Source organism: Hyperoodon ampullatus, assembly GCF_949752795.1.
Source record: "Hyperoodon ampullatus genome assembly, chromosome: 18".
In the NCBI taxonomy this organism is placed as follows: domain Eukaryota; kingdom Metazoa; phylum Chordata; class Mammalia; order Artiodactyla; family Ziphiidae; genus Hyperoodon; species Hyperoodon ampullatus.
In genome coordinates, this window is record NC_136931.1 from 60,183,852 (window position 1) to 60,208,337 (window position 24,486).

General features: G+C 44.5%; 1 protein-coding gene across 1 annotated transcript; it reads left to right on the top strand.

The window, feature by feature from the left end:
• Positions 1 to 1,336: 1,336 nt before the first annotated feature.
• LOC307066947 (zinc finger and SCAN domain-containing protein 5C-like) lies at positions 1,337 to 23,137 on the top strand (the record flags this gene model as incomplete). Its single annotated transcript, XM_079724161.1, has 7 exons — positions 1,337 to 1,412; positions 14,025 to 14,134; positions 16,095 to 16,156; positions 16,765 to 16,826; positions 20,380 to 20,537; positions 21,968 to 22,118; positions 22,491 to 23,137. The coding sequence occupies 7 exons, from the start codon at positions 1,337 to 1,339 to the stop codon at positions 23,135 to 23,137; spliced, it is 1,266 nt and encodes a 421-aa protein (XP_079580287.1).
• Positions 23,138 to 24,486: the final 1,349 nt, after the last annotated feature.

Below are 24,486 nucleotides of genomic sequence, written 5' to 3' on the forward strand. Positions count from 1 at the left end.
AGGCCAGCAGAAGCAGTGAGCACCGAGGGCACCTGTAGTGGCAGGGCTCTCCTTCCACACTAGAGTTCCATGTTGCCACGTCTACAGCAGAGGAAGCTGGCTTCAAGAGGCCACGTCATCTGCCGCAGGACCTCACAAGGGAGCTGGCAGGAGCACAAGGCGGGAGAGTGGAGGTGTCAGGCCACGGGGCTGGGGGCTGAAGACTGGGTCTGACGATAGCGTGCCATGTGCCAGCCCCTCTTTCAAGCACTTAAAGCCATCAGGTCTTTTTTTTTAATATTATTGCGGTACGTGGGCCTCTCACTGTTGTGGCCTCTCCCGTTGTAGAGCACAGGCTCTGGACGCGCAGGCCCAGCGGTCATGGCTCATGGGCCCAGCCGCTCCGCGGCATGTGGGATCCTCCCGGACTGGGGCACGAACCCGTGTCCCCTGCATCGTCAGGTGGACTCTCAACCACTGTGCCACCAGGGAAGCCCCCATCAGGTCTTTTAATCGTCATAACCCAAGGAGGCAAGCACTGTGGTTACCCCCATCCCGCAGATGAGGGGCCCAAGGTATCGAAAGGGTGCGTGGTTGGGCCGCAGTCACAGATCTGAGCTGGGCATCTGGCCCGGTGTCCTGATGCCTGCTCGTCCCCCAGCAATAATGCTTAGTTCAGCTCCTACCGTTGCTCAGGGGCCCAAGCCTCTGCCGCCAGCACAACCGTGACTTGGACTTGGGCTTGTTAAGCCTCCATCCCTGACCTCCCTCTGGGGACCTCCCACCCCAACACACTGCATCCATCAGTGTGGACGGTCCCTCAAGATGTCCCCCCCTCCACCTTTGTGTCACTGGGGATCACAGTGCTGGATGAGCCTCGGGCATGGTAGGGGTTGGAGGGGGAGAAAACACCTCCAACAGCTGGGAAGATGAAGACAGCTGGGAAGATGAAGAGCTCTGACAGCCGGAGGTTCATCTGTTTCCACGCAGGTACCCACCCCCACCCCCTGCCTGCCTGCCGGGGAGCGCTGGTCGCACCTTGGCTCCCACACCTGGTGATGGGCCGTGCCTTCCTCCAAGGCTCGCACAGTGGCCGGGGTCGGGGTGGGAACGAGAAGCTGGGAGGCTGAAATGGAACAGAAAGACCCTCTGCATGGCGGTAGGAAGCATGTGCCCTGCTGCTGATGGTGCGGGCAGGCGCAGGCAGGACCAGCTGGCAGGACTCCAGATTCTGTAGTGTGTCAGCATCATCCGTGGTGGACTCAACGCCCTGACCCCCACCCCATCCCGAAAAACTCCCGTGCTCGGCCACACACAGGAGCACTGGTGTAGCCCTGTGCTTCACAAGGCTGTTCGGATGTCCACCCTAGGAGAGGAGGAGGAGGAGGTGCACGCACACTGTTCAGGAAAGGTTGTCCAAAACCCGGAAAAGGGTGAGAATTCAGCTGTGCAACCTTATAAAATCATGCTAGAGTGTTAACAACAACCAAAAAAACCCCCCAAGTTTCCTGTAACTCCTTGCAAATGAAACTGTGTCGGGCTAACAGTTGTTTGGAGAGGGGTTGGTTCACCACTCCTGCCAAGTCAGAGGTTAACCCGAACACAGCTAGGTGGGTGTGGGGACCAGGTTTATTCTGTCTGGCAGACGGAGCAGCCAGGTGTGGAGGTTGACCGTCTGGCGCGGCATGAACCAGTTTTCAGCAGTGGCCCTGCTTCGGCATCCCTCCCCACCAACCACACAGCCCCGGTTCATCCAGTCCTAATCCAACAAGCTCTGCATCCTGCTGGTCTGTCGTAAAGAAGCCCAATAAATCATCAACCCCGCACTGGTATCTATTTGTATGAGAATTTTTTTTAAATCAATAATTATGACGTTACTGAATACTACCCGAAGCTGGAGGCAATGAACTAGAAGTATCCGCAGAAGCATGACCTTCTCTCTTTGAAACATTCCGGGCAGTGACAGCAGGGAGAAAGAAAGAAAGATAATCAGATCTATAGCACCACCCCCACCCCACTCACAAAATGACACAACAGATGTTAAGAGAGTCCATAAACGTAGGAAAAAATCCAAGATACAGTCGGTTCCCCGGGTCACCAGTGAGGAGATGGAGGTCCACAGACCCGCAGAGAATCTACCACAATCCCACAATCGGCCAGTGAGATGCAGGGATGCCTCCTCACTGCCCCTCTCTTGAGTCAGGGCAACGACTGAAGCTTGACTCCCCAAATCCCTTCTTTTTGGGGCATGAAGTGGTGAAAACAGGAGTGGGGAAGTGGGGGCGTTGGGACGACACTGACCTCTGGGTTATTTGCGGGCAGGAGAGGGAGAGGGGTCTTAATCCTAATCCAGATCCCCAACCCCAACAATAACACACCCATGTCCTTCAGAGGGTTCATTGTAATCCCTTGATTTTGGTCCAAGATGAGGAGGAACTGATTGAGGGAGATGCAGGAATATTCAGCACAATGGACAGAGGTGCTTGCTCGAAGCTGAGCCACGGAAAAGAAGGCTGCCTGTCTCCTGACGCCCAGGAAATCTCTCTTTACCTTTCTCAGGCAGGAAAGAGAAAGCTTTCATGCAAATGGTTTTCAAACTGCACAAGGACCTCCTGTGTGTTGCTTCATTGTGTGTATGTGAGGGGAATTCTCTGATAAGACTGAAAAGACAAATATGGGTCTAAAACTTTAAATCTGAGCAGATCTTTACAAATGCTAAGTGGCTGGACCACACATCACGTGGGCAGCGGTTTTTAGAACCTGCCTAACTCAAAGGTACAATTCGAAATCATTCACGGGTCTGTTTAGAGAGAAACTCCCTTTCCCATCAAAACGTTTAACAGCCCTCCTCAAACCATCATGGTAACCAGAGTTGTTAACAAGAAGTACACAGCCTGCCATGGTCATGATAAGGTCTGGCCCCATCTTTTTATTATGATCTTTTAGCTCATTTTATTTTACTATTAAAAAAAATTTTTTTTTCACTGTACAGTTTTGCAGACTCTGAAGGAAGAGTCACTTGTGCGATATCTGGCAGGAGCATTCCCGGCAGAGCCAATAAGCAGAATGCTCTCTCCTTTCCCACACTTCTCAAGATTCTACCCCCTTTTCCATTCCACTAATAGTATCTGTGCACCTACAAGGGAGGCCAAAGCTGGAGAGATGCAGCCACTCCCATGAAGGAGCCATCTCCCACACAAGCATCTCTGTACCATTTCCCGTGCTCCTTCTGACTCAACATCGAGAGGTTGCCTTGTGTTCTTCTCTCTTTTAAAACTTTTCACAACTTGGGCTTCCCTGGTGGCGCAGTGGTTGAGAGTCCGCCTGCTGATGCAGGGGACACGGGTTCGTGCCCCAGTCTGGGAAGATCCCACGGGCCGCGGAGCGGCTGGGCCCGTGAGCCATGGCCGCTGAGCCTGCGCGTCCGGAGCCTGTGCTCCGCAATGGGAGAGGCCACAACAGTGAGAGGCCCGCGTACTGCAAAAAAACAAACAAACAAACAAAAAAAAAAACTTTTCACAACAACAAAAAAAAACAAACCACCCAATCAAAAAATGGCCAGAAGACCTAAATAAACATTTCTCCAAAGAAGAAATACAGATGGTAAATAGGCACATAAAAAGGCTCAACATCACTAATTATTAGAGTAATGCAAAACAAAACTGCAATGAGGTATCACCTCACACGTGTCAGAATGGCCATTATCAAAAAGTCTACAAATAAATGCTGGAAATGGTGTGAAGAAAAGGGAATCCTCCTACACTGTTGGTGGGAATGTATGTAGGTGCAGCTGCTATGGAAAACAGTATGGAGGTTCCTCAGAAAACTAAAAATAGAATTACCATATGATCCAGAAATCCTACTCCTGGGCATATATCCAGACAAAGCTATAATTCAAAAAGATACATGCACCCTTGGGCTTCCCTGGTGGTGCAGTGGTTGAGAGTCCGCCTGCCGATGCAGGGGACACGGGTTCGTGCCCTGGTCCGGGAAGATCCCACATGCCACGGAGCGGCTGGGCCTGTGAGCCATGGCCACTGAGCCTGTACGTCCGGAGCCTGTGCTCCTCAATGGGAGAGGCCACAACAGTGAGAGGCCCGCGTACCGCAAAAAAAAAAAAAAAAAAAAAAAAAGATACATGCACCCTTATGTTCACAGCAGCACTATTCACAATAGCCAAGCCATGGAAACAACCTAAATGTCCATCAACAGATGAACGGATAAAGAAGATATGTATACACACACACACACACACACACACACACACACACACACAATGGAATATTACTGAGCAATAAAAAAGAATGAAATGATGCCACTTGCAGCAACATGGATGCAACTAGACATTATCAAACTAAGTGAAGTTAGTCAGAAAGAGAAAGACAAATACCATACGATATCACTTATATGTGGAATCTAAAATATGACACAGATGAATCTATGTATGAAATAGAAACAGAATCATGGACATAGAGAACAGACTGGTGGTTGCCAAGGGGGAGGAGCTGAGGAAGGATGGAGTGGGAGGTTGGGGTTAGCAGATGTAAGCTTTTATATATAGAATGGATAAACAACAAGATCCTACTGTATAGCACAGGGAACTATATTCAATATTCTGTGATAGGGGAACTTCCCTGGTGGCGCAGTGGATAAGACTGCATGCCCCAATACATATCTCTCACTGTTGTGGCCTCTCCCGTTGCGGAGCACAGGCTCTGGACACACAGGCTCAGCGGCCATGGCTCACGGGCCCAGCCGCTATGCAGCATGTGGGATCTTCCCGGACCGGGGCACGAACCCGTGTCCCCTGCATCGGCAGGCGGACTCTCTACCACTGCGCCACCAGGGAAGCCCTATATCTCCTATTTTTGAGTACTCCCTAAGTAGCAGGCACTGTTCTAAACGCTTTAAACATTAAGTCATTCAATCTTCACTAAAGTCTGTGAAGCAGTTTTAATTAAGGTCTTGTATTATTGTTTAGCTGTGTAGCTTTCAATTATCTTTCATTTATACCTATCATTTATCATCTCAGCTATATATCATCTATCAATATCTATCTATGAATCTATCATCTATCCATCATCACTCTCTATATCTTTCAGGTATATAGCAACTCTCAATTATCTGTCTATAATCTATCAATCATCCACCTACCTATCTCTATCCACCCCATCTCTACTTCCCTATTTTTTTCTCAGGATTCTATAGGAGGAGACAGCAGACAGAAAACCCAGTTCCTTCTGCTTCCTGCTCCAAGTTTCTCCTCTGTCTTTCAATGTACAACCTTCATCCTAAGGTAGACGCTTACATGTATTATTTGTTGGGAGCAGGCTAAATCCTCCCACCTCATTTCTTCAAGTACTAGATAGTAAATAAATGCAGTGGATAATCAGTCCCTTTGGATGTTAATGAGTGTTCCCAGCAGAAGTAGAATGTGTTTGTGGAGGGAGGGGGATGGGGGAGGAAGTCTCTCCCCGCATTTGCTGTTCGTGTCAGGTGCCCACTGCTCAGAGTAATCAAGATGCGAAGATGGCGTATTTTGGGGTGGCATAGTCTTCCACCCTTTGGATGAGCGCATTGAGGACCAGTCGCTGTTGATACCTTGGCCTTAAAAGCCCCCCGATCGCCCCATGAAAATTTAGGTGTAACAGTGGGGGTGGGAGGTGTAATCTCTCAGGAAGCCTTCAGGGCAAGTTACAAAAATCTGTCATCTAGCCTAACTCAGGGTATTTCCTGACTTTCCATCTCTTCTTTGATCCCATGGTTCTTAGGAATGTGCTGTTTAATTTCCACGTGTTTGTGAACTTTCCAATTTTCCTCTGTTGCTGATTTCTTGTTTCACGCTGTTGTGGCCAGGAAAGGTACTCAGTTATGCTAGAGTTCCAGAGATCTGCATAACCACGGACTGGGCACCTCAAGATTCTTCAAGAGGGAAGATCTCATGAGAAGCGTTTTTTTAAATTAATTTTTTAATTAATAAAAATTAATTGACTATAGTTGATTTACAATAGTTAGTTGCTGCTGTTCAGCAAAGTGAATCAGTTATACATTTACATATATCCACTCTTTTTTAGATTCTTTTCCCATACAGGTCATTACAGAGTATTGAGTAGAGTTCCCTGTGCTATACAGTAGGTCCTTATTAGTTATCTTTTTTTTTTTTTTTTTTTTTTTTTTGCGGTACGCGGGCCTCTCACTGCTGTGGGCTCTCCCGTTGCGGAGCACAGGCTCCGGACGCGCAGGCTCAGCGGCCACGGCTCACGGGCACAGCCGCTCCGCGGCATGTGGGATCCTCCCGGGCCGGGGCATGAACCCATGTCCCCTGCATCGGCAGGCGGACTCTCTACCACTGCGCCACCAGGGAAGCCCAGTTATCTATTTTATATATAGTAATGTGTATATGACAATCCCAATCTTCCAATTTATCCTCACTCTTTTCCCCCACCCCCATAACCATTAGTTTGTTTTCTACATCTATGTCTCTATTTCTGTTTTGTAAATAGATTCATTTGTAACATTTTTAAAATTCCACGTATAATGCCCGTGTTCTTAACACACACACACACACACACACACACACACACACACACCAATAACAAAGAAACACAAGGAAACTCTGGGTGTTGGATCGTCCTAGGTTTGACTCCCCCTCATGGTGACAGGGTGATATAACAACTCCTAGGCCTTTGGGCTTTTTAAGGAAGAGAGATATATGTATATGCATATCCATATTCATAGCCATATATGTAGAGAGATATGCTTCCAAAAACTCTCTCAAAAGAGCAAGGAAGTGTTGTCTTTTTGTCTTGTTTATGGTTTCCTTTGCTGTGCAAAAGCTTTGAAGTTTCATTAGGTCCCATTTGTTTATTTTTGTTTTTATTTCCATTGCTCTAGGAGGTGCATCAAAAAAGATCTTGCTGTGATTTATGTCAAAGAGTGTTCTTCCTATGTTTTCCTCTAAGAGTTTTACAGTGTCTGGTCTTACATTTAGGTCTCTAATCCATTTTGAGTTTATTTTTGTGTATGGTGTTAAGGAGTGTTCTAATTTCATTCTTTTACATGTAGCTGTCTAGTTTTCCCAGCACCACTTATTGAAGAGACTGTCTTTTATCCATTGTATATCCTTGCCTCCTTTGTCATAGGTGCATGGGTTTATCTCTGGGCTTTCTATCTTGCTCCATTGATCTATGTTTCTGTTTTTGTACCAGTACCATATTGTCTTGATTACTGTAGCTTTGTAGTATAGTCTGAAGTCAGGGAGTCTGATTCCTCCAGCTCCGTTTTATTCCCTCAAGACCTCTTTGGCTATTCGGGTTCTTTTGTGTCTCCATACAAATTTTAAGATGTTTTGTTCTAGTTCTGTAAAAAATGCCATTGGTAATTTGATAGGGATTGCATTGAATCTGTAGATTGCTTTGGGTAGTATAGTCATTTTCACAGTATTGATTCTTCCAATCCAAGAACATGGTATATCTCTCCATCTGTTGGTATCATCTTTAATTTCTTTCATCAGTGTCTTATAGTTTTCTGCATACAGGTCTTTTGTCTCCCTAGGTAGGTTTATTCCTAGGTATTTTATTCTTTTTGTTGCAGTGGTAAATGGAAGTGTTTCCTTAATTTCTCTTCCAGGTTTTTCATCATTAGTGTATAGGTATGCAAGAGATTTCTGTGCCTTAATTTTGTATCCTGCAACTTTACCAAATTCATTGATTAGCTCTAGTAGTTTTCTGGTGGCATCTTTAGGATTCTCTATGGATAGTATCATGTCAGCTGCAAACAGTGACAGTTACACCTTAATCTAATACAGTGTTGCATGTCAGTTATTTCTCAGTAAAACCGGAAGGAAAAAATACATTAAGGGGATAGATCGTACATGACAAAATAAAGAAAAAACTAAAAAAAAAAAAGCCCACGGAAATTTTTGAAGGTGGTGGATGTGTCTATTGCCTTGATGGCATCACAGGTGAATGCATATGTCCAAACTTACAAAGAGGTACACTTTATTTATTTATTTTTTTTAATTTATTTTTTATTAGTTTCTGCTTTATAACAAAGTGAATCAGTCATACATACACATCTGTTCCCACATCCCTTCCCTATTGCGTCTCCCTCCCTCCCACCCTCCCTATCCCACCCCTCCAGGCGGTCACAAAGCACCGAGCTGATCTCCCTGTGCTCTGTGGCTGCTTCCCACTATCTATCTACCTTACGTTTGGTAGTGTATATATGTCCATGCCTCTCTTTCGCTTTGTCACAGCTTACCCTTCACCTTCCCCATATCCTCAAGTCCGTTCTCAAGTAGGTCTGTGTCTTTATTCCCGTTTTACCCCTAGGTTCTTCATGACATTTTTTTTTTAGTTCCATATATATGTGTTAGCATACGGTATTTGTCTTTCTCTTTCTGACTTACTTCACTCTGTATGACAGACTCTAGGTCTATCCACCTCATTACAAATAGCTCAGTTTCGTTCCTTTTTATGGCTGAGTAATATTCCATTGTATATATGTGCCACATCTTCTTTATCCATTCATCTGATGATGGACACTTAGGTTGTTTCCAGCTCCGGGCTATTGTGAATAGAGCTGCAATGAACATTTTGGTACATGCCTCTTTTTGAATTATGGTTTTCCCAGGGTACATGCCTAGTAGTGGTATTGCTGGGTCATATGGTAGTTCTATTTTTAGTTTTTTAAGGAACCTCCATACCGTTCTCCATAGTGGCTGTACCAATTCACATTCCCACCAGCAGTGCAAGAGTGTTCCCTTTTCTCCACACCCTCTCCAGCATTTATTGTTTCTAGATTTCTTGATGATGGCCATTCTGACTGGTGTGAGATGATATCTCATTGTAGTTTTGATTTGCATTTCTCTAATGATTAATGATGTTGAGCATTCTTTCATGTGTTTGTTGGCAGTCTGTATATCTTCTTTGGAGAAATGCCTATTTAAGTCTTCTGCCCATTTTTGGATTGGGTTGTTTGTTTTTTTGCTATTGAGCTGCATGAGCTGCTTATAAATTTTGGAGATTAATCCTTTGTCGGTTGCTTCATTTGCAAATATTTTCTCCCATTCTGAGGGTTGTCTTTTGGTCTTGTTTATGGTTTCCTTTGCTGTGCAAAAGCTTTGAAGTTTCATTAGGTCCCATTTGTTTATCTTTGTTTTTATTTCCATTTCTCTAGGAGGTGGGTCCAAAAGGATCTTGCTGTGATTTATGTCATAGAGTGTTCTACCTATGTTTTCCTCTAAGAGTTTGATAGTTTCTGGCCTTACATTTAGGTCTTTAATCCATTTTGAGCTTATTTTTGTGTATGGTGTTAGGGAATGATCTAATCTCATACTTTTACATGTCCCTGTCCAGTTTTCCCAGCACCACTTATTGAAGAGGCTGTCCTTTCTCCACTGTACATTCCTGCCTCCTTTATCAAAGATAAGTTGGCCATATGTGCGTGGGTTTATCTCTGGGCTTTCTATCCTGATCCACTGATCTATCTTTCTGTTTTTATGCCAGTACCACACTGTCTTAATTACTGTAGCTTTGTAGTATAGTCTGAAGTCAGGGAGCCTGATTCCTCCAGCTCCGTTTTTCGTTCTCAAGATTGCTTTGGCTATTCGGGGTCTTTTGTTTTTCCAAACAAATTTTGAAATTTTTTGTTCTACTTCTGTGAAAAATGCCAGTGGTAGTTTGATAGGGATTGCATTGAATCTGTAGATTGCTTTGGGTAGTAGAGTCATTTTCACAATATTGATTCTTCCAATCCAGGAGCATGGTATATCTCTCCATCTATTTGTATCCTCTTTAATTTCTTTCATCAGTGTCTTATAATTTTCTGCATACAGGTCTTTTGTCTCCTTAGGTAGGTTTATTCCTAGATATTTTATTCTTTTTGTTGCAATGGTGAATGGGAGTGTTTTCTTGATTTCATTTTCAGATTTTTCATCATTAGTGTACAGGAATGCCAGAGATTTCTGTGCATTAATTTTGTATCCTGCTACTTTACCGAATTCATTGATTAGCTCTAGTAGTTTTTCGGTAGCATCTTTAGGATTCTCTATGTATAGTATCATGTCATCTGCAAACAGTGACAGCTTTACTTCTTCTTTTCCAATTTGGATTCCTTTTATTTCCTTTTCTTCCCTGATTGCTGTGGCTAAAACTTCCAAAACTAGGTTGAATAAGAGTGGTGAGAGTGGGCAGCCTTGTCTTGTTCCTGATCTTAGTGGAAATGGTTTCAGTTTTTCACCATTGAGGACAATGTTGGCTGTGGGTTTGTCATATATGGCCTTTATTATGTTGAGGAAAGTTCCCTCTATGCCTACTTTCTGCAGGGTTTTTATCATAAATGGGTGTTGAATTTTGTCGAAAGCTTTCTCTGCATCTATTGAGATGATCATATGGTTTTTCTCCTTCAACTTGTTAATATGGTGTATCACATTGATTGATTTGCGTATATTGAAAAATCCTTGCATTCCTGGAATAAACCCCACTTGATCGTGGTGTATGATCCTTTTAATGTGCTGTTGGATTCTGTTTGCTAGTATTTTGTTGAGGATTTTTGCATCTATGTTCATCAGTGATATTGGCCTGTAGTTTTCTTTCTTTGTGACATCCTTGCCTGGTTTTGGTATCAAGGTGATGGTGGCCTCGTAGAATGAGTTTGGGAGTGTTCCTTCCTCTGATATTGTTTGGAAGAGTTTGAGAAGGATGGGTGTTAGCTCTTCTCTAAATGTTTGATAGAATTCGCCTGTGAAGCCATCTGGTCCTGGGCTTTTGTTTGATGGAAGATTTTTAATCACAGTTTCAATTTCAGTGCTTGTGATTGGTCTATTCATATTTTCTATTTCTTCCTGAGTCAGTCTTGGTAGGTTGTGCATTTCTAAGAATTTGTCCATTTCTTCCAGGTTGTCCATTTTATTGGCATAGAGTTGCTTATAGTAATCTCTCATGATCTTTTGTATTTCTGCAGTGTCAGTTGTTACTTCTCCTTTTTCATTTCTAATTCTATTGATTTGAGTCTTCTCCCTTCTTTTCTTGATGAGTCTGGCTAATGGTTTGTCAATTTTGTTTATCTTCTCAAAGAACCAGCTTTTAGTTTTATTGATCTTTGCTATTGTTTCCTTCATTTCTTTTTCATTTATTTCTGATCTGATCTTTATGATTTCTTTCCTTCTGCTAACTTTGGGGGTTTTTTGTTCTTCTTTCTCTAATTGCTTTAGGTGCAGGGTCAGGTTGTTTACTCGAAATGTTTCCTGTTTCTTAAGGTGGGATTGTATTGCTATAAACTTCCCCCTTAGAACTGCTTTTGCTGCGTCCCATAGGTTTTGGGTCGTCGTGTCTCCATTGTCATTTGTTTCTAGGTATTTTTTAATTTCCTCTTTGATTTCTTTAGTGATCACTTCGTTATTGAGTAGTGTATTGTTTAGCCTCCATGTGTTTGTATTTTTTACAGATCTTTTCCTGTAATTGATGTCTAGTCTCATAGCATTGTGGTCGGAAAAGATACTTGATACAATTTCAATTTTCTTAAATTTACCAAGGCTTGATTTGTGACCCAAGATATGATCTATCCTGGAGAATGTTCCATGAGCACTTGAGAAAAATGTGTATTCTGTTGTTTTTGGATGGAATGTCCTATAAATATCAACTAAGTCCATCTTGTTTAATGTATCATTTAAAGCTTGTGTTTCCTTATTTATTTTCATTTTGGATGATCTGTCCATTGGTGAAAGTGGGGTGTTAAAGTCCCCTACTATGATTGTGTTACTGTCGATTTCCCCTTTTATGGCTGTTAGTATTTGCCTTATGTATTGAGGTGCTCCTATGTTGGGTGCATAAATATTTACAATTGTTATATCTTCTTCTTGGATCGATCCCTTTATCGTTATGTAGTGTCCTTCTTTGTCTCTTCTAATAGTCTTTATTTTAAAGTCTATTTTGTCTGATATAAGAATTGCTACTCCAGCTTTCTTTTGATTTCCATTTGCATGGAATATCTTTTTCCATCCCCTTACTTTCAATCTGTATGTGTCTCTAGGTCTGAAGTGGGTCTCTTGTAGACAGCATATATATGGGTCTTGTTTTTGTATCCATTCAGCCACCCTGTGTCTTTTGGTGGGAGCATTTAGTCCATTTACATTTAAGGTAATTATTGATATGTATGTTTCTATTCCCATTTCCTTAATTACTTTGGGTTCGTTATTGTAGGTATATTCCTTCTGTTGTGTTTCTTGCCTAGAGAAGTTCCTTTAGCATTTGTTGTAAAGCTGGTTTGGTGGTGCTGAACTCTCTCAGCTTTTGCTTGTCTGTAAAGGTTTTAATTTCTCCATCAAATCTGAATGAGATCCTTGCTGGGTAGAGTAATCTTGGTTGCAGGTTTCTCTCCTTCATCACTTTAATTATGTCCTGCCACTCCCTTCTGGCTTGTAGAGTTTCTGCTGAGAGATCAGCTGTTAACCTGATGGGGATTCCCTTGTGTGTTATTTGTTGTTTTTCCCTTGCTGCTTTTAATATGATTTCTTTGTGTTTAATTTTTGACAGTTTGATTATTATGTGTCTTGGCGTATTTCTCCTTGGATTTATTCTGTATGGGACTCTCTGTGCCTCCTGGACTTGATTAACTATTTCCTTTCCCATATTAGGGAAGTTTTCAACTATAATCTCTTCAAATATTTTCTCAGTCCCTTTCTTTTTCTCTTCTTCTTCTGGAACCCCTATAATTCGAATGTTGGTGCGTTTAATGTTGTCCCAGAGGTCTCTGAGACTGTCCTCTATTCTTTTCATTCTTTTTTCTTTATTTTGCTCTGCATCTGTTATTTCCACTATTTTATCTTCCACCTCACTTATCCGTTCTTCTGCCTCAGTTATTCTGCTATTGATCCCATCTAGAGTATTTTTCATTTCATTTATTGTGTTTTTAATCGATGCTTGATTCATCTTTAGTTCTTCTAGGTCCTTGTTAACTGTTTCTTGCATTTTGTCTATCCTATTTCCAAGATTTTGGATCATCTTTACTATCATTATTCTGAATTCTTTTTCAGGTAGACTGCCTATTACCTCTTCATTTGTTAGGTCTGGTAGGTTTTTATCTTGCTCCTTCACCTGCTGTGTGTTTTTCTGCTTTCTCATTTTGCTTATGTTACTGTGTTTGGGGTCTCCTTTTTGCAGGCTGCAGATTCGTAGTTCCCGTTGTTTTTGGTATCTGTCCCCCGTGGCTAAGGTTGTTTCAGTAGGTTGTGTAGGCTTCCTGGTGGGGGGGACTAATGCCTGTGTTCTGGTGGTTGAGGCTCGATCTTGTCTTTCTGGTGGACAGGTCCACGTCTGGTGGTGTGTTTTGGGGTGCCTGTGGCCTTATTATGTTTTTAGGTAGCCTCTCTGCTAATGGGTGGGGTTGTGTTCCTGTCTTGCTAGTTGCTTGGCATAGGGTGACCAGCACTCTAGCTTGCTGGTCGTTGACTGAAGCTGGGTGCTGGTGTTGAGATGGAGATCCCTGGGAGATTTTCGCTGCTTGATATTATGTGGAGCTGGGAGGTCTCTTGTGGACCCGTGTCCTGAGGTTGGCTCTCCCACTTCAGAGGCACAGCACTGACTCCTGGCTGCAGCACCAAGAGCCTTTCATCCACCCATGTATGTGGGGAGTTTCTTGCCTTTTGGGGGGTCTGAGGTCTTCTGTCAGCGTTCAGTAGGTGTTCTGTTGGAGTTGTTCCACGTGTAGATGAATTTCTGATGTATCTGTGGGGAGGAAGGTGATCTCCGCGTCTTACTCTTCCGCCATCTTCCTCCGGCTCTGAGGTACACTTTAAATGTCTGTAATTTTTTGCTTATCAATTATACCTCAGTAAAGTGTGTGTATGTGAGAGAGAGAGAGAGAGATTTGTGTCAATACACTACACACGCCAAGGACTTACAGCAGTGGTTTTTAAAGCTTTCTTTTCATTCCCAGTTGCTGGTCCTAGGAAGTCTTCTATTTCCACATTGGTAAAATGTGGATTAAGAGAACCCACTTCACAGTAAACAAACTCACGACCCTTTCTCTGCACTGCTCTGCAGCCCTGAGCGCCCACCCCTCCGGCCCTCAGACGGCTCTGTCTGTCCTCCTGGTCCTTCTTGTCATCCTGCTCAGCCTGGCGGAGACTCCAGCCTCTGCTCCTGTCCACCGGGTGAGACCTTCCTGTCCTCCTGCACACCTGTAGCATCCCCTGTCACTGCCCTCCTAGGAAGAGAGTTCTAATGTTCCTGGCTGAGCTGGGGCCAGGGAACAAGTTGTGAAAATATGAGAAGAGGGACTTCCCTGGCAGTCCAGTGGTTAAGACTCTGCGCTTCCAATGTAGGGGGACAGGTTTGATCCCTGGTTGGGGAACTAAGATCCCACATACCACGGGGCATGACCAAAAAAATAAATAAATAAAATATGAGAAGAAAGATGTGGAGTTGATTTCACCTCCTCGGTCCCAGGAGGGTAGAGCAGAACACGGGTGGAATACAGGGAGTGGGGGCTCAGCTTATCCAAAGCAAAAACTTCCTAATGACTAGTGTTTGCCCAGAGATGCCCAAAGATGCCTTCCAAGGTAGAGCTTCCCGTCACTGTAAATTTTCAAGGCTGTAACAAGCAGGATAACCCCCTGGAGGGCGTGTTAACATACAAGGCACCGAGTGCCATCCCCAGAGTTTGTGGTGGGTTGAGTCTACATTTCTAACCAGTTCCCAGGCAATGCTGGTGCTGGTGGTCCTGAGACCACATTTTGAGACCCCCTGATTCAGAGCCTGGGCCGTGGAGACCGGGCTGAGTTGGAAGTCCCGTTCTGTCACTTTCTAGCTGTATGACTTCTGGCACGTTGCCTATTATCTCTCTCTGTTGACGATCCTCTGCAGGGAGCAGGGGTGGCAGACTCTTAGAATGACCTTCAGCAGGTAGTCAGTGTGACTGCCGCATGTTGGGGTACCAGCTATGCTCCATGGTGGCTGGGGGTAAGCCACTTCAGTTTCTTTGAGTTTCTTTCTATATAACTAGGGGATAATGATCCCCATCTGATGGGATGTTCAGGGGATTTTGACATGGGCTAGTTGGTGTGAGGTGCTTTCTTGGCCCCAGGACCAGTGCTAAACCCTGAACATGCACTGGCCAGTTCTATCCGGCAAATTCGAATGTAGACTTTATCGTGTTACTTCCCTTTGACAGAATGGAAAACCAAGGCTTATCAGCAAGACAGGAATTAACAAGTGAACATCATGATCTAGACAGACAAAACTGCAAAGTGAATGGATGTGTTTCCTAGGCCATAATCCTTTGGAGTATAGGTACATAATAATTGTTCAGTAAATGTACGTTATTCCTATTATGTTAAAAAAAAGAAAAAAGAAAACCAAGACTTAAATATTCAGGACACATAATTGTTAAGACTCTCATATCTGCTTGGGTCTGAATTGTAGCTCTGCTATGAATCGTGTTCATTCAGGCAATTAGCCCAACCTTTCTGAGCCTCAGTTTCTTCTTCTGTTAAACAAGGCTAGTAATAATTGTTACCTGTCAGGGTTGTTGGGAGGATTAGGTGAGTAAATATGTCAAGGACTAGCCCCAGAGCCGGCTTCATGGGCAAGCAGCCTGCAGAGCCACACAGGACCCCATGCCAGGAGGGGCCCCACATGCTGATGCCCTGCTGTCATCTTGAAATCCTCAATCGTGTTCATCGAGGGGCCTCATATTTTCATTTTGCACTGGGCCCCCTAGATTAGGTAGCCAGTCCTCCTTGGAACGGACGCTGGCATGTAGTAAAACCCACAGTAAATGTTAGCCGTTATAATGATCAAAGCAACTCAGCACCTTACCTGCAGCCATCCAGTGATGCAGCCTGGATTTGATCCTGGGTGTGTGTGTGTGTATGTGAGAGAGAGAGAGAGAGAGAGAGAGAGAGAGAGAGAGAGAGAGAGAGAGAGAGAGAGAGATTTGTGTCAATACACTACACACGTCAAGGACTTACAGCAGTGGTTTTTAAAGCTTTCTTTTCATTCCCAGTTGCTGGTCTTAGGAAGTCTTCTATTTCCACATTGGTGAAATGTGGATTAAGAGAACCCACTTCACAGACTAGTGGTTAAGCGGCGTGCTGACCCACGTCTTCCCAGACCTGTGGGATGCTGGCTGCCCTTTCTGTCTCTGAGTCTTCTCGCTTCATCTCTGTCCAGGGGTGAGGAGGCTGGACCCTCAACAGTGCTGGCTATCTGCTGGGTTGCGGTGAGCGAGCCTGCTCTAAGCACTCCATCCCTGGCTCGGGCCTGTGAGCAGTGCATTGGCAACCCTGTAACAACCCTAAACTCACATTCCCTCAAGGCCATGGGCTTTATTTCCTGACCTGTCTTGAGGGTTAGTCTAACAGAGTGATGGGCTGCATGGATCCGGGAGCCAGAGCGCTGGCTTCAAGTCCCGGCTCTGCCCCTGGCTTGGTGTGCCGCCTTCATCTCTCAACACCAGAGTTTCCTCATCTGTGACAATGGGTATAACAACGTCCCGAATGGTGTGGCAGAGCAGAGAGGATGTGAGGTTTGGATCCAGACGCAGTTGGGCTCAAACCCCAGTTCTGCCACTTCGTGGTGGGGTAACGTTGAGCAAAGTCTACTTGTCAAAGCCACAGTCCTCTCCCTGGCAAGTAGGGATGGTCAGCACGTAGCCTGTTCCCCCCGATTCGGTGGAGGTGCCCCATCCGACGAGCAGTGCTCTGGGTCTGCTGGATTCTGTGTGTTCTCCCTGCCTTTAAAGACCACCTGGTCGTGCCCCCCCGCCCCAATCCCCGGCCAGGACTGATGGAGGCCGGAAGGAGAAGATAGCCCTCGGGATCCTAGACCTGTGGAAGGCCACTGGTGAGTGAATGGGTAGTTAGACTGCCCTGCCCTCCATCCCCAGCACTCTATTCCACCTGCCTGTTGCTGGTTTTGGAAACTGGTTTTTTTTTTTTTTTCAACCGTAAAATAAATTTACTGCTGATAACTTTATAGAATTTACTCCTTGTTTTTTTTTTTAACATCTTTATTGGAGTATAATTGCTTTACAATGGTGTGTCAGTTTCTGCTTTATAACAAAGGGAATCAGCTATACATATATCCCCATATCTCTTCCCTCTTGCGTCTCCTTCCCTCCCACCCTCCCTGTCCCACCCCTCTAGGTGAAAAATATGGAATGCTTCACGAATTTGCGTGTCATCCTTGCGCAGGGGCCATGCTAATCTTCTCTGTATCGTTCCAATTTTAGTATATGTGCTGCCGAAGCGAGCACATACTCCCTGTTTTTGATGTTACAAACTTTAGGGTCTTTGAGATATGCAGGATCCTTGTATGTAACTGATGTAAACCCCATTATTTGAGCTCTCTCTCACTCTTTTTTTTTTTTCTTTCGGGTCTTTGTTGCTGGGCGCCGGCTTTCTCTAGTTGGCGAGCGCGGGCTTCTCTTGTTGCGGAGCACGGGCTCTAGGTGCACGGGCTTCAGTAGTTGTGGCACGCGGACTCTAGAGTGTAGGCTCAGTAGTTGTGGCGCAAGGGCTTAGTTGCTCCATAGCATGTGGGATCTTCCCGGACCAGGGCTCGAACCCGTGTCCCCTGCATTGGCAGGCGGATTCTTAACCACTGCACCACCAGGGAAGTCCCAAGCGTATGTTTTTTAAAATAAAGTTTTTGCTTTGTGTTCTTCTTTCAACAATGCATGTCTTGGGCTTCCCTGGTGACACAGTGGTTGAGAATCTGCCTGCCAATGCAGGGGACACGGGTTCGAGCCCTGGTCTGGGAAGATCCCACATGCTGCGGAGCAACTGGGCCCATGAGCCACAACTACTGAGCCTGCGCGTCTGGAGACTGTGCTCCACAACAAGAGAGGCCGCGATAGTGAGAGGCCCACGCATCACGATGAAGAGTGACCCCCGCTCGCCACAACTAGAGAAAGCCCTCGCACAGAAACGAAGACCCAACACAGCCAAAAATAAATAAATAAATAAATACATCCCGAAAAACAAAAAAACAATGCATGTCTTATTGGTTTTCAGTACTTCATTATGAAACTGAAGCTGCTGCTGATTGTCTTCCTGTTAGGAGTGATTTCATTGTAAAATAGGATGCTCCTGGCATGGCAGCCAGGTAAAATATAGGAAAAACAGTGAAATTTAAATTTTAAATAAACAAACACATTTTTGTCAAAGAGTGTTCTGTGTGTTTCCTCTTCTAAGTCTTTTTTACATTGAGTAGATGATAGCTGTGGTTTTGTCTACCTGGCCTTTATTATGTTGAGATATGTTCCCTCTATACTTGTTGAGATAAAGTCTTCCTATTTGGATAGGATGTCGTTCTTTTTCCCCATTGGTGTACACCCTCTGGCTTTCTAAATGCCTACTCAGAAATAGGTTCTTCTCCTTGGATGGATCTAGAGACTGTCATATGGAATGAAGTAAGTCAGAAAGTGAAAAACAAATTTCGTATATTAACGCATATATGTGGAACCTAGAAAAATGGTACAGATGAACCGGTTTGCAGGGCAGAAATAGAGACACAGATGTAGAGAACAAACGTATGGACACCAAGGGGGGAAAGTGGCGGGGGGGTGGTGGTGGTGGGATGAATTGGGAGCTTGGGATTGACATATATACACTAATATGTATAAAATAGATAACAAATAAGAACCTGCTGTATAAAAAAATAAATAAAATAGGGCTTCCCCAGTGGTGCAGTGGTTAAGAATCCGCCTGCCAATGCAGGGGATATGGGTTCGAGCCCTGGTCCGGGAAGATCACACATTCCGCAGAGCAACTAAACCTGTGGGCCACAACTACTGGACCTGCGCTCTAAAGCCCGCATGCCACAACTACTGAAGCCTGCATGCCTAGAGCCCGTGCTCCGCAACAAGAGAAGCCACCACAATGAGAAGCCCGCACACGGCAACGAAGAGTAGCCCCCACTCGCCACAACTAGAGAAAGCCCACACGCAGCAACAAAGACCCAACATAGCCAAAAATAAATAAATAAATAAACTAATTAAAAAAATAACTTTTAAAAAATAATAAATAAAATAAAATTTAAAAATTCAAAAAAAAAAAGAAATAGGTTCTTCGCATACTTCAGCTCATCGGCTGCTTTTAAACAAAAGTCTTTTACAACTTATTTCATGAGAAAAGAAAAAAGATTAGGTAATCCAATTTGGTTACAACAATCAGATCTCAATTCTCTAACTCCCTCGAACTCTCCAGGCAGTGAGAGTAAATTCACTAGATCAGGAAAACCAATCTGTTTTCCCCAAAAATGCAAACCATAAAGTCTAACATAAATAAAATACGATAAAGAAAATCTACAAAAAACCAACATGGAGTCCTCTTTAACAAATCATGGTTTCTCCTGGTGGAGTTTCCATGGGAAATTGAATCTACCCAGATTATCTAAAATGGTTCCATCCAAGACCTTTATCCAATCATTGGGATGATGAGGTTATAGGAAGGGACCCCTGGAATTTCCCCTGGCTCTTATATAAATAGAGACATTTCAGCTCCAGACACACTTTGAGAGCCAGTCCCGGACTTGAGGAGGCTGAAGGCAAGAGGGCTCCAAGAGGTAAGTGACATGTGGGAATGTTTAAAGAGAATGCTTAGAAATCAGGAGAGATGGAGGTGGGTTTCAGAAAGGTTTGGCTTTCTATTCATCTTGCGTTAGCTCGGAGACCTTGGGAAAGCAGCAGATCTCCCTCAAACCCCACACTAACTATGGTTGATTGTTGAACTCTTCTGTGAGATGAGAAGAATGTTTCCACACTCCATGGTGTGGTGTGCTGTGGTTCATTTTTTCAACTAGGGTTTCTGAACCGTGGCGCTATGGATAGTTTGACCAGACATTTTTTTTGTTTTCCTATAAAGGTGAATGTCAGAGTTATAATAGAATGGATTATTGTCTGCGGTATGAAATATTGAACCAGTGGGGTAGTAATGCCCAGTATTTGGATGTGGGATGTATGGGAGAGGGAAGGGTGGAATAAAATGAAACTCATCTGGTTCATTCCTTTCCTTTCCTTTTCTTTTCTTTTCTTTTTTTTACCTCAGCCTTCTGAACAGTGACTCTACTGCTGAGAAGAAGCAGAGGAAATCCCTTTCCACAGAGTTCAATTGGCACCAGCTCTACAAGTGTTTCCTCAGAGTCCTACTGGAAAATTCCTCCATCAACATGGCTGAGGACCAGACATTTTTCTGGAGTCGAGGAAAACTCCCCGACAGCCCTGGATCAGAGTCACCAGTGTCTGTGCCACACCAAGATACACTTGTGGAAAAACCAGACTGTGACCAGGAAACGTGGCATGTTCACTTCAGAACATTTATGAGCTCAGAGGAATCCGACCCCGTCCAGGATCTGAGGAGACTCCGTGAGCTCTGCCATCTGTGGTTGAGGCCAGATCTTCACACCAAGGAGCAGATGATGGACAAGCTGGTGCTGGAGCAGTTTATGATCTGCATGCCGCTGGAGTGCCAGGTCTTAGTCAAGGAAACGAGGGTGCAGAGTTGCAAAGCCTTGGAGGACATGCTAAGAAATAAGCAGAAACCCAAGAAGTGTGTGAGTAGTAACCTTGGGATTGGTATGGGAAAGGGAGAGATGGGATGGGACCTGCAAGCTGGGGGTTGAACAAGATAGGACCTGAGTGGTTGACTCTAAATCAGTAATTTTCAAATGGGTGAGAGGTTTCTTTGGGCATCGTTGGGAGTTATTTTTGGCTGTCCCAACTTGAGGGATGTAGATCTTTTAAACAAAAAAAAGTGTGCTTGTATGGTACGATGCCATTGGATGCCTTGAGAGCTGCTTTCCAGGTCATATAGGAGACTGATCTCGATTGAGTTTTTTCCCTCACAGACCATAGTCCGCATACAAGGACAGGAATTTCTTGTGCGAAGCTCAGAAGTTGAGACGGTTGAATCTGAGGCCAGTGACATGAACAATGAGAGAGGCCAATGCAGGGAACCCCGATCCCCTGTGAGTGAGATACCTCCAGAGAATGGCCAGCAGAAAAGACAAGAGCTGCATATTCTGGCAGGAGCCAAGGACCTGTCAAGGGGGCAGGTGAGTGTGTGATGCCCTGGTCTCTGGAGAGAGTCCGGGAGAACTTAGAAGAGGTTCAGGTGGACATTGCTGCTAGAGTAATTGGGAGTTTTGGCAAAGGACAGGAATGGACCCATTGGCTTCAGGGATTTTCATGGATGCCTTCAGTTCCTAGACATTTTCCAGCTTGTGTGAGAATGAAGGCTCATCCATCTTTGTCCCTTTGCCATGAATACGTGTAGTTTTAAGAGTGGGGAGAAAGGAATCCTGCCTCAGTGGAATGGTGCTAGGTCAGTTTGCCGCGGGTAAATGCACTGACAGCTGATTTCCACATGGTTGCTTTCCTCAGAGGCACTTCGTAGTTCACAATATGGTCAACCCTTGGAGTTGAAGGAGTGGTTCCCAATTCGACTCATTTTTCCTCCTAGAGGACACTGGAGAATGTCTGGAGACAGCTGATTTGTCCAAATGGGGTTGGGTGTGGGGGAGGGGATGCTATTGATTTCTAGTGAGTAGAGACCAGGGATGCTGCTCATCATCTTACCATGTACTGCGTAACCACCATAAGAAGGACGAATTCAAACAAAGTAGGAAAAAGTGATGAACTTGGGAGAATGTACCCAGGGTCCTTTGCTTCCAGAGTCAGGGGCAGGGAGTATTGGGATGACACAGAGAGTTGTATGCATTGAGAATTCAGAGTGCCAACTGTGGTATCCAGACTTGATTACAAGATGTGGCCAGTAGAGATCAAGGACAGACTTAGGTATCAGGAGATGATTATCAATTGGGGTGGTGGGGGTGGCCCAGAAGTCAGGGCATATCCCCCAATCTGATATTAAGAAAGTTGGAGTCTTAGATCATGATATGACAGGGATGGGGAAAGAGGAAACAGAGCTTTCCATGGACTAAGGTAGATGGGTTATTGACTCCGCTTGGTTGCTCCTTGTCAGGACCAGAATGGTCTCCTGCCAGAGACCTTTCCTGAAACAGGTGAAATGGAGGGTCTGACATCCAAGGAGAACTTGGAGAAAGACCTGATGGAAGACATGGAAGAGACAAGAACCCATCAATCTCAGGAGCCTGAACATCTGAAAGGTCCTGGTGAGTCTGGAAACTTGGAATTCAGAGGAGTTAGTAACTCCCTTCCTATGGTGGTTTGGGGCTGGGTACCCAGCATTACCATCCCTTGGGAAGGGGTGGGGAGTTGGTTCTCCAAACAAACCTTCTCTATCATCCCCTTTCCAGAGTGTATCATAATCTAGACTCTTAGGTAGTTTAGTTGATGGGAAGTTCTCTGCCACATCAGCGCTGGGTTTCAATGAGGTTGGCACCACGGAAAATGCTCCTTGTTAAATGCTGTGTGCTGAATCTCTTTTTTCAGAACATTCTGAGAGGGCAGAGGGTGGGAAGAATCCCCAAGAAGGAATTCATATTTCAAATGTGGATGCTGAGCGTTTTCCTCTTGTGTTCCAGAGGGAGAAGTTTCTACTAAGTGTGGATACAGAAAAGGTTCTCTGAGGGGTCTAAGAAGTTTCAAAAGGAAACGGGCCAACAGTCCCAGTTTCCAAGAAGTACATCAAGAAGAAGCCACATCTTTGGACAAAGGAGAATTCTCAGGACAACTTGGGTCGCCTTTCATTGATTCACCTAGCACGGTGGGACCCAACATTCTTCCTGAGGGAAAAGAAGCCCGGGCATGGGCACCCTATGAATGTAGGGAATGCAAGAAGAGATTTCCTTATCCATCTCAGCTTACCCTTCACGAGAGGACACACACAGGAGAGAGACCTTTTCGATGCAACACGTGTGCCAAAGGGTTCAAGCAGGCTTCGGACCTGCGAGCTCACGAGCGGATCCACACAGGCAAGAAGCCATACTGCTGTGATCTCTGCCCCAAGAAGTTCACCCACGACTCGACGCTGCGTGCTCACCAGAGGACCCACACCAAGGAGAAGCCTTTCCGATGTGAGCACTGTGACAAAGCCTTCAGCCACAAAGGGAACCTCAATGTTCACCAACGCACCCACTCTGGGCTCAAACCCTACGTGTGTCCCGAGTGTCACAGTGCCTTCTGTCAGCTGGGGACCTTCAAACGCCACCAGAAAATACATTCCAAATAACTCACCCCAGTCCCTGCCCTCAGATGCCAGTCCCTTCTGATCCAAGAAGGAAATTCAGGATAATTTGTTACTCATGTAATATCAAGAAATGATGACATTTGAAGAATTTAGGATTATACTGGAACCTAATGGGGCTCCATTCACGTGAATTAGGAGGATCTTTGAGTGATAACTTATAGTTCCCTTTGGATTTTGTTTTCTACTTTAGTGTAGTCTATGCTTTTCTGATAAGCTTTTGCTTTGTGTTCTTCTTCCAATGAAGTCATGTTTCATTGGTTTTCAGTACTTCATCATGAAACTGAGGCTGCTGTTGATTGTCTTCCTGTTAGGCATGATTTCACTGTAAAATAGGATGCTCCATGTAGGGTGGCCAGATTAAATACAGGATAACCAGTGAAATTTAAATTTCAAATAAGCAAACACTTTTCTGTCAAAGAGTGTTCTGTGTATTTCCTCCTCCAAGACTTCTACGTGGAGTAGATAATAGCTGTGTTGTTGTCTATGTGGCCTTTATTATGTTGAAATATGTTTCCTCTATACTTGTTCAGATATTGCTTCCTTAGGTGTTTAGAAAACGGAAGGCTTCCTAAATTGATAGGCAACATTCTTTTTCCCTACTGGTGTTCAACCTCTGGTTTTCTAAATGCCTACTCAGAAATAGGTTCTTACAGTTGAGCTCATCAGCTGATATTAGAAAAAAAAAAGTCTTAAAAAATTTTTTTTAAACTTTTAATTAATTTTATTAATTTATTTTGGCTGCATTGGGCCTTTGTTGCTGCATGTGGGCTTCCTCTCACTGCAGCGAGCAGGAGCTACTCTTCATTGTGGTGCGAGGGCTTCTCATTGCGGTGGCTTCTCTTGTGGCGGAGCACAGTCTCTAGGCACGCAGGCTTCAGTAGTTGTGGCTTGATGGCTCTAGAGCGCAGGCTCCGTCATTGTGGCTCATGGGCTTAGTTGCTCCGCAGCATGTGGGATCTCCCTGGACTAGGGATCGAGCCCCTGTCCCCTGCCTTGGCAGGAGGATTCTTAACCATTGTGCCACAAAGGAAGTCCTAGAAAAAAGTCTTTTAAGCCTTATTTACATGAGAAAAAATAGTTAGGTAACCCACCAACTATCAGATCTCTATTTTTTTCTCCCTGGAACACTTCAGGCAAATGAGAAAATAATTCACTAAGCCAGGAACACCAATCCATTTCCCACCCATCCCCCAAAAAAGCAATCCATAAAAGTCTAGAATAAATAAAGTACAATAAAGAAGTCTACCACAAAACCAATATGGAATCCTCTTGAATAAATCATGGTTTCTCCTGGTGAAGTTTCCATGGAAAATTGAATCCACCTGGATTAT